Below are 10,237 nucleotides of genomic sequence, written 5' to 3' on the forward strand. Positions count from 1 at the left end.
GAAACAACTGATTCTAGTGTACTGATTCTTATAGAGTAACCTCCACAATCGCCTGTACATGTAAAGTTTTAGGTGGCAGGACTCTACTGAACTTGTGCCAAACATTAGGTAGGCAAAGGATGTAAACAACAACAAGGGGCAATAGAACAAGTACATAACAACAATATCTAGTCACATGATCATTTTTTTAGATTGTTATGTCTTGCGTGAGCTAACAGAGAAAAGTAATATGTAATTGTCGGACAACTTCTTTACTGTATTGACTAAATTAAATCTTCTTGGTTTTGCTTTCTAGGAATATCATAAACATATATAATTAGTCAAGTTAAGTGACATAGATGGGATTCCTCCACTCACTATCCCTACCAATTAGACAAAATGTATAAAACTGCTAATAGTTCCCTACGTATGGTGGGCACAACTTTTTTTTTTTATTAATTACACACTTTTATTTGAATGGTCAATATATAAGGGTCAGTTCTAACAGCACAAACACAATGCATTGATTTGGTAAAATGCCATCATTTTGCTATCTGTCCGTACCTTGCAAATAGTTCCTCAATCCTTTTCTCCAACAGCATCTATGGTGGGACACTCATGGAAAAGAAATTGTTTTTTAGCCAGATGGTATGTAAAAGAAGGCCCAAAAGCTTAGAGGGCTTTTATGTACTCCATTGCCTAGATCAAAATTAAATGGCCCATTGTTGGGCTTTACCTGAAATTGTAACTGAATTATCACTTTATATGATGTTACTATACTAGATGGCTCAATAAGATTATGTCACTAACCTCAGCACTATTGGCATATGGCTGTTCCATTTTGATCCCAATATGTCTATCTAGGAACACATATTTAAGGCCTGGACGTGCAACCTGTGTAGAACAATAGTCAATAGACCCGTCTACTCATGTAAAAGACTATCTGAAAATATAATAATAATTGCATTATGGCAATATAATGGCTGTCAAGGGGAAGGATTGATTTTCTCTAGTTATGATCTGTTAACAGATCTGATAGCAAATTTCCATGACAGTGCACCATACCCCTGCGATCACCAGTTTGCGGAAATACAGGTGTTTTATAGAATTATATGTCTGTGCTGAATTTCTTTATAAAACTAAATCACTGTACTGCATTGCTTTCTAGAAATATATCTTCATGCTGCATTGCTCAGATCACAGTGTGAAGATAAGTGTCCTACTGTATGAATCATAGGTGAGAGATCACTTTCTACTCCGTATTTTGCTGAAGTCCTGGCTTCTACTTTATAGGCCACATAAACATTAAAATAAAGTAATCCATCGCATTTTAAAACCATACAACTTTCATAATTTTTTTTAACATAGTTCCTGCTATTAATATATATACCTTTTTTTCTTTCTTTCTTTCTTTTTTTTTAGATAGCGCTAACATATTCCGCAGCGCTTTACAGTTTGCACACATTATCATCACTGTCCCCGATGGGGCTCACAATCTAAATTCCCTATCAGTATGTCTTTGGAATGTGGGAGGAAACCGGAGTGCCCGGAGGAAACCCACGCAAACACAGAGAGAACATACAAACTCTTTGCAGATGTTGTCCTGGGTGGGATTAGAACCCAGGACTCCAGCGCTGCAAGGCTGCAGTGCTAACCACTGCGCCACCGTGCTGCGTATATACTCGAGTATAAGCCGACCCGAGTATAAGCCGACCCCCCTAATTTTGCCACAAAAAACTGGGAAAACTTATTGACTCGAGTATAAGCCTAGGGTGGAAAATGCAGCAGCTACTGGTGAATTTCAAAAATAAAAATAGATGCTCCATACCGTTCATTATGGCCCCATAGCTGTGCCATATAGTGCTCTGCACCATTATTGCCCCATAGCTGTGCCATATAGTGCTCTGCACCGTTCATAATTGCCCCATAGCTGTGCCATACAGTACTCTGCACCATTATTGCCCCACAGCTGTGCCATATAGTGCTCTGCACCGTTCATTATTGCCCCATAGCTGTGCCATATAGTGCGCTGCACCGTTCATAATTGCCCCATAGCTGTGCCATACAGTGCTCTGCACCATTATTGCCCCATAGCTGTGCCATACAGTGCTCTGCACCGTTTATTGCCCCATAGCTGTGCCATATAGTGCTCTGCACCGTTCATAATTGCCCCATAGCTGTGCCATATAGTGCTCTGCACCATTATTGCCCCATAGCTGTGCCATACAGTGCTCTGCACCATTTATTATTGCACCATAGCTGTGCCGTATAGTGCTCTGCACCGTCCATTATTGCCCCATAGCTGTGCTGCTGCTGCAATAAAAATAATAAAACACATACTCACCTCTCTTGCTTGCAGCTCCTCAGCGTCCGGTCCCGGCGTCTCTCCGCACTGACTGATCAGGCAGAGGGCGGCGCGCACACTATATGCGTCATCGCGCCCTCTGACCTGCACAGTCAGTGTGGAGAGACGCCGGGAAGATGGCGCGGCGCCCGGCGTATGGAACGAGGACAGGTGAATATGTAATACTTACCTGCTCCCGGCGTCCCGCTCCTTCCCCCGGACAGCTGGTCTTCGGTGCCACAGCCTCTTCCTCTGTCAGCGGTCACCGTTACCCCTGATTAGAGAAATGAATAGGCGGCTCCGCCCCTATGGGAGGTGGAGCAGCCTATTCATTTCTCTAATGAGCGGTCCCACGTTCAGGGGAAGAGCTGCGGCACCCGGAGACCGTGGGACGGGCAGGGGGAGCGCCAGGAGCGCCGGAAGCAGGTAAGTATGCCTCAGCACCCTCTCCCCCTCACCCGCCGACCGTGACTCGAGTATAAGCCGAGGGGGCACTTTCAGCCCAAACATTTGGGCTGAAAATCTCGGCTTATACTCGAGTATATACGGTATATATATATATATATATATATATATATATATATATATAGAAAATATATATAGAAAACAGCACAAAAATTAAAGAAATTGGCATTAAAGCCCATTTTTTTCTTTAATTTTTGTGCTGTTTTCCTTTTTTTATCTTTATTACTGGAGGCCAATTGAACTTTGGTTGGGAAAGCGCTGCACGACAACTGTGGTAATATGTGATGCTGTTCCAATTGTGACATATATATATATATATATATATATATATATATATATATATATATATATATTCTTAAAACTAAATTATGTTTTAAAATAACTTTTCAAGTTGGGCCGTACCCTAATAAAGATAATGAAAATTAACAATGAATTAGCAAAAAAGTGGCTTTCTAAAACAAAAAAAGATAAGTTAGGTAATTGTGAACCCTCGCGGGCAGGGTCCTTTCTCCTCCTGTACCGGTCATGACTTGTATCGTTTAAGATTACTGCACTTGTTTTTATTATGTATACCCCTCCTCACAGGTAATGCACCACGAAATAAATAGCGCTATAATAATAATAATAATAATAATAATAATAACAATAAAAACATGAACATACATGACCCCACAGCTCAGATGCCGCAATCTCTATAAGGCTATGTTCCTGCAGTTTGACTTTTGATGTTGCAGATTTTCTGCAAAAATTTCTGCAACCATTATGTAAAATACAGTAGGTTACTTGCATTTTTTTGAAAATATGCAGAGTAAAAAACTCACCATTTCCATCTTAGCATGTGACTGTGGAAGTATTTGAATGAAGCAGCTGTTGAGCAGTCTATACAGTGGCATCTATCATCCCTAGGGTCCACTTGTAAAAAATATACGTTTAAAACTTGTTTTTACTGATACATAGCATAATGTTGTACCCTAATCCATACCTTATTTGGTGGTATATCAAATAGATGTAGCCCCCAAGAGAACACTTTATTGACCTTATACTTAATGTAAGCCTTTGTACACGTTTATGAAAGCATTTATGGAAACATACTGTATATTAAAGATTTGCTTTGCTATGCTTTCTTTGCCAACATTACAGGTTCTAACTCTTTATATTCTGTCAGCTTTGTGTTTTTGTTTAGCAGAAATGGACATACGTCATCTAAAAGCCTTCATTTTCATCCTCATTACAATGATTGGTATCCCAACAAATCTTTATATTGCCTTAAAATTTGTCCTTGTCAGACATAAAGAAAATAAATTATTGCCTGCAAATGTAATTCTGATTGTCTTGGCTTTAGCAAATCTTTTAATTATTTTCTCTCGTGTCATCCCTCAATTTCTACATGCCATAGGATTAGAGGACTTAATGGATGATGCAAACTGCAAATTCTTTGGATACACCTACAGAGTGAGCAGAGCAATGTCCATTTGCACAACCAGTTTGCTTAGTTGTCATCAATGCATCCTCATTGCTCCAACTACCAAATTTTGGGTATATTTGAAGCAAAAAGTGTCCCAGAATATATTTGTAATCCTTCTTTCAATTCTATTGATGAATCTTATACTATACCGCACCAGTTTTATGTATGCCAACGCAAGAAGGAATTTTACTTCACCATATACTCTTCATTTGGTGTACTGTGACACAGACTTTCAGACATATGTCTCTTACATTGCCAATGGCATAGTTTTTGCATCAAGAGATTTCCTTTTTGTTGCACTGATGGCTCTAGCTAGTTTTTATATTGTGTTTGTGCTACTGAGACATTTAAGAACAGTGAAAGGCATAAGAAGCTCGGATAATATCCAGACTAAATCCATTGAGCACAAAGCTTCTAGAGCTGTTATTCTGCTGGTTCTCTGCTACGTCATATTCCTTGGACTGGATAACGCTATGTGGATTTATACACTGACATTGTCCAATGTAAAAACAGACATGAATGATGCCAGGGTTGTGCTAGCATGTGCTTATTCTGCTCTGAGCCCCGTTATCATTATTTTAACAAATCCAAAATTACAACAGCAATTGGTATTTCGATTTTGGCAAAAGATTCAAATTCAGCAAGGATTTTCAACTAGTTTGGTCTATGTGAACAATGTTAGTAAATAGCTTTAAAAACAGCCTGTCACATTGAAAATGCAATCTGCAAGCAGCATTATATTTATGTATATTAAACCCTGCATTTATATTAAACCATCCAAATGAACAACGCTGTGTTGAAATATACTGGATATTTCTTTAAAAAATAGCATTTTATTGACTAAAATGAAAGTTGATCAAATTGGACATTCTTAAAGAAGCACTTCCATCAAAGTTTTTATCTTCTTAATAAATTGCAATCATGATATTATATAGCAATGTGTACTTACAATTGCTAATTTTGCCCTTTTACCCAGTTAATTATGCTGTTTTCCAGTAGGTCTGTGACATCACATGATTAAAAACTGTCTAGCTGAAACCTTCTATTATGAAAGTGCTCACAGTGACCTGGTCTCTGTACAGACTAGAAAGGCCCTAGCTGCACAAATAAAAAACACCATCTCAGGCCAACTAGGGGTTTCTCGTACCTCCTAAGGAACCAGAGGTGAGGCCACAACACCAACAAGGAGAAAGGAAAGTGTTAGGAGACATAGCAGAACCCAAGGTGAAATACTAAACACATTCAAATAGGGTGGAGGTGTGAAGATTAAGGAGTACTAAAAACAAAAGAAAAAAGAAAAAAGTCCTAAGAACCTAACAGTGATAAAAGGAAAATGTGCTGAGAGGGAAAACAAACTAACTTACTACAAGAATACAGCAAGGTAAACCCCTAAGATAAAGAGCTAGAACTCCTAAGTATACATCCACCATGAAATATAGCCAGCAAGGAAGTGCAGAGAAGGAATAGTATATAAATATAGCAAAGGTAATCGGTTTTTGACAACTATGAGAGACAATTACCTTTCACAACTGGTTCAGGACCCAACAAGGAGGGGGGCACTGCTAGACCTAATATTAACCAACAGGCCAGACCGCATATCAAATATAAGGGTTGGGGGTCACTTGGGGAATAGTGATCACAAAATAATAAGTTTTCATGTAACCTTTAATAAGATGGGTAGTAGGGGGGTGACAAGGACACTAAACTTCAGGAGGGCAAATTTCCAACGGATGAGAGAGGATCTTGGTGCAATTAACTGGGACGATATCCTGAGACACAGAAATACACAAAGAAAATGGGAGACGTTTATTAGCATCCTGGATAGGACCTGTGCACAGTATATACCGTATGGGAATAAACATACTAGAAATAGGAGGAAACCAATAAGGCTAAATAGAGCTGTAAGGGGCGCAATAAGTGACAAAAAGAAAGCATTTAGAGAATTAAAGGAAGTAGGTAGTGATGAGGCATTAAATAAATACAGAAAATTAAATAAATTCTGTAAAAAGCAAATCAAGGCAGCAAAGATTGAGACAGAGAGACTCATTGCCAGAGAGAGTAAAAATAATCCCAAAATATTCTTTAACTATATAAATAGTAAGAAACTAAAAAATGACAGTGTTGGCCCCCTTAAAAATAATCTGGGGGAAATGGTGGATGAGGATGAGGAAAAAGCCAATATGCTAAATGACTTTTTTTCATCAGTATTTACAAAAGAAAATCCCATGGCAGACAAAATGACTAGTGATAAAAATTCCCCATTAAATGTCACCTGCTTAACCCAGCAGGAAGTACAGCGGCGTCTAAAAATAACTAAAATTGACAAATCTCCGGGCCTGGATGGGATACACCCCCGAGTACTGCAGGAACTAAGTACAGTCATTGATAGACCATTATTTTTAATCTTTAAAGACTCCATAATAACAGGGTCTGTACCACAGGACTGGCGTATAGCAAATGTGGTGCCAATATTCAAAAAAGGGGCAAAAACTGAACTCGGTAATTATAGGCCAGTAAGCTTAACCTCTACTGTGGGTAAAATCCTGGAGGGCATTCTAAGGGATACTATACTGGAGTATCTGAAGAGGAATAACCTTATGACCCAGTATCAGCACGGGTTTACTAGGGACCGTTCATGTCAGACTAATTTGATCAGCTTCTATGAAAAGGTAAGTTCCGGACTGGACCAAGGGAACCCAGTGGACGTAGTGTATATGGACTTTTCCAAAGCTTTTGATACAGTGCCACACAAAAGGTTGTTACATAAAATGAGAGTAATGGGGATAGGGGAAAATATGTGTAAGTGGGTTGAGAGCTGGCTCAGGGATAGGAAACAAAGGGTGGTGGTTATTAATGGAGCACACTCGGACTGGGTTGCGGTTAGCAGTGGGGTACCACAGGGGTCAGTATTGGGCCCTCTTCTTTTTAACATATTTATTAATGACCTTGTAGGGGGCATTCAGAGTAGAATTTCAATATTTGCAGATGACACTAAACTCTGCAGGGTAATCAATACAGGGGAGGACAATTTTATATTACAGGATGATTTATGTAAACTAGAAGCTTGGGCTGATAAATGGCAAATGAGCTTTAATGGGGATAAATGTAAGGTCATGCACTTGGGTAGAAGTAATAAGATGTATAACTATGTGCTTAATTCTAAAACTCTGGGCAAAACCGTCAATGAAAAAGACCTGGGTATATGGGTGGATGACAAACTCATATTCAGTGGCCAGTGTCAGGCAGCTGCTACAAAGGCAAATAAAATAATGGGATGTATTAAAAGAGGCATAGATGCTCATGAGGAGAACATAATTTTACCTCTATACAAGTCACTAGTTCGACCACACTTAGAATACTGTGCACAGTTCTGGTCTCCGGTGTATAAGAAAGACATAGCTGAACTGGAGCGGGTGCAGAGAAGAGCGACCAAGGTTATTAGAGGACTGGGGGGTCTGCAATACCAAGATAGGTTATTACACTTGGAGCTATTTAGTTTGGAAAAACGAAGACTAAGGGGTGATCTTATTTTAATGTATAAATATATGAGGGGACAGTACAAAGACCTTTCTGATGATCTTTTTAATCATAGACCTGAGACAGGGACAAGGGGGCATCCTCTACGTCTGGAGGAAAGAAGGTTTAAGCATAATAACAGACGCGGATTCTTTACTGTAAGAGCAGTGAGACTATGGAACTCTCTGCCGTATGGTGTTGTAATGAGTGATTCATTAATTAAATTTAAGAGGGGACTGGATACCTTTCTGGAAAAGTATAATGTTACAGGGTATATACACTAGATTCCTTGATAAGGCGTTGATCCAGGGAACTAGTCTGATTGCCGTATGTGGAGTCAGGAAGGAATTTTTTTCCCCATGGTGGAGTTACTCTTTGCCACATGGGTTTTTTTTGCCTTCCTCTGGATCAACATGTTAGGGCATGTTAGGTTAGGCTATGGGTTGAACTAGATGGACTTACAGTCTTCCTTCAACCTTAATAACTATGTAACTATGTAACTATGTAATATGAACAAAGAACGTGATAGGGAAAACCAAAATGAGAGAATGGAAAACAACTGGGAAAGAGCAAACCAAGAAGAGAGAATAAGGACAAAAGCAACAATCAACACTTGGACAGGGAAGGAAAGAGCCATAACTCAACAAGCAGAAGAACTCAATTCAATAGGAAGAAAATTCCCTAGCAGGGGGAGAAGGAGAAGCTGGGTCAGGAGTTGAAGAGGGGACCAACTTTATATTTCGACATAGAGCAGAGAAAAGAGAATAATTTAATGTGTAAAAAGGCAAAGTTCGAATTTTTAAGTACACAATTCTATTTAATATGATGATTGCAATATATGAGGAGAAAAACTTTAATGGGAGTGCTTCTTTAGCAATGATTGTCAGGTAGAGATGAGCAGGCTGATACACAGTGATCAAATACTCTGCAATACAATAATAACAAGATCACACACTCACATGGGTAACAGTAGAAGGAAAAGATTTACAAAGAGAGACACTGTACCTGCACCCAAGTAGTCCCTGTACAGACTAGGAAAGTTCCTAATCACACAAATAAAAACAGCTACTCAGAACTGGCTCCCTAACAGAATGTCTGGGGGTTTCTTGTACCTCATGAGGAACCAGAAAAGAGGCCGCAACACAACTCCTACAAAGGGAATGGAGAGTGTGCAGGTAGACACGAGAACCCAGGGTAAAAAACAAAACATGTTTACACAGGTCAGACAGGGAAAAATACAAAGAACCAGAAAATAAATGGACTAAGTAAATAATCTAAAAGAAAGGGAAGTGTGCTGAGAAGAAGTACTCGCTATCAGACCACGGGAAAAGCAACTGGTCTAATCAACCAGGATAAACCACAGTTAAGGAACTAGAACTCCTAATTAGCGTTGAGCGAAACGGATCGGTTATTTTCATAAATCGGCAACTTTTAGGCAAAGTCGGGTTTCATGAAACCCGAACCGTTCCTAGTGTGGGATCGGCCATGCGGTACACGATCAGAGCGCCAAAGTCGCGTTTTGTATGACGCTGTTACTGCCGTTTTTCATCCAATGAAGGAGGACGCAGAGTGTGGGCAGCGTGATGACATAGGTCTCTGTCCCCACCATCTTAGACAAGGGCATGGCAGTGATTGGCTTGCTGTCTGCGGCGTCACAGGGGCTATAAAGGGGCGTGCACGCCGACCGCCATCTTACTTCTGCCGATCTGAGCATAGGGAGAGTTTGCTGCAGTTAGTCAGAAGCAGGGACAGAGTTAGGGAGGAAATAAAAAACCCCGAACCGCTTGTGCTGGAGCTATTTTCACTATCCCACACCACCTTTTTGTGCAGGGACAGTGGAGGTCGTATTTTAGTGCAGCAGCTGCATAGCTGTGTGCATGGTGCTGTGCAAACCAACTGCTTTTTTCAAAGCAAAAATCCTGTTGCTCCTTTCTGCCCAGTTACCTGTCTTGTTTATTTGTCTACCAATTTTTTTGTTCAGCAGTCCTTTTTATTGCTGCCATACTTGCCCTGAGCTCATTGTAGGAAGCTTGTTATTGCATTTTTTTTAAAATAATAATTACAGCCACTTTCTGCCACGTTAATAGTGTTGTGTTATACCACTGGGCCAGAGTTGTGGTTTAGTGTCTCCCCGCAAAAGTGAGATAGTATTTCACACACAGTTTATATTCTGCTGTACTGCTAGTGCGTCGTATACCAGGCAGCCACTTTCTGCCACATTCATATTGTTGTGTTATGCCACTGGGCCAGAGTTGTGGTTCAGTGTCTCCCCCCAAAAGTGAGATAGTATTTCTCACACAGTTTATATTCTGCAGTACTGCTAGTGCGTCGTATATCAGGCAGCCACTTTCTGCCACATTCATAGTGTTGTGTTATACCACTGGGCCAGAGTTGTGGTTCAGTGTCTCCCCCCAAAAGTGAGATAGTATTTCACACACAGTTTATATTCTGCTGTACAGCTAGTGCGT

The 10,237-nt window shown here is 40.0% G+C and overlaps 1 protein-coding gene across 1 annotated transcript; it reads left to right on the plus strand.

Moving 5' to 3' along the window:
- Positions 1-1,155: 1,155 nt before the first annotated feature.
- LOC143817655 (olfactory receptor class A-like protein 1) lies at positions 1,156-4,942 on the plus strand. Its single transcript, XM_077299148.1, has 2 exons — positions 1,156-1,216; positions 3,954-4,942. Exon 2 carries the CDS (start codon positions 3,977-3,979, stop codon positions 4,940-4,942), a length of 966 nt encoding a protein of 321 aa, XP_077155263.1. The 5' UTR covers positions 1,156-1,216; positions 3,954-3,976.
- The last annotated feature ends 5,295 nt before the right edge of the window (positions 4,943-10,237 follow it).

This window comes from Ranitomeya variabilis, chromosome 3 (genome assembly GCF_051348905.1).
Source record: "Ranitomeya variabilis isolate aRanVar5 chromosome 3, aRanVar5.hap1, whole genome shotgun sequence".
NCBI lineage: Eukaryota > Metazoa > Chordata > Amphibia > Anura > Dendrobatidae > Ranitomeya > Ranitomeya variabilis.

Coding starts and splice junctions, on each gene's coding strand:
- LOC143817655 (XM_077299148.1), top strand. CDS start 3,977: ATGGACATACGTCATCTAAAAGCCTTCATTTTCATCCTCATTACAATG.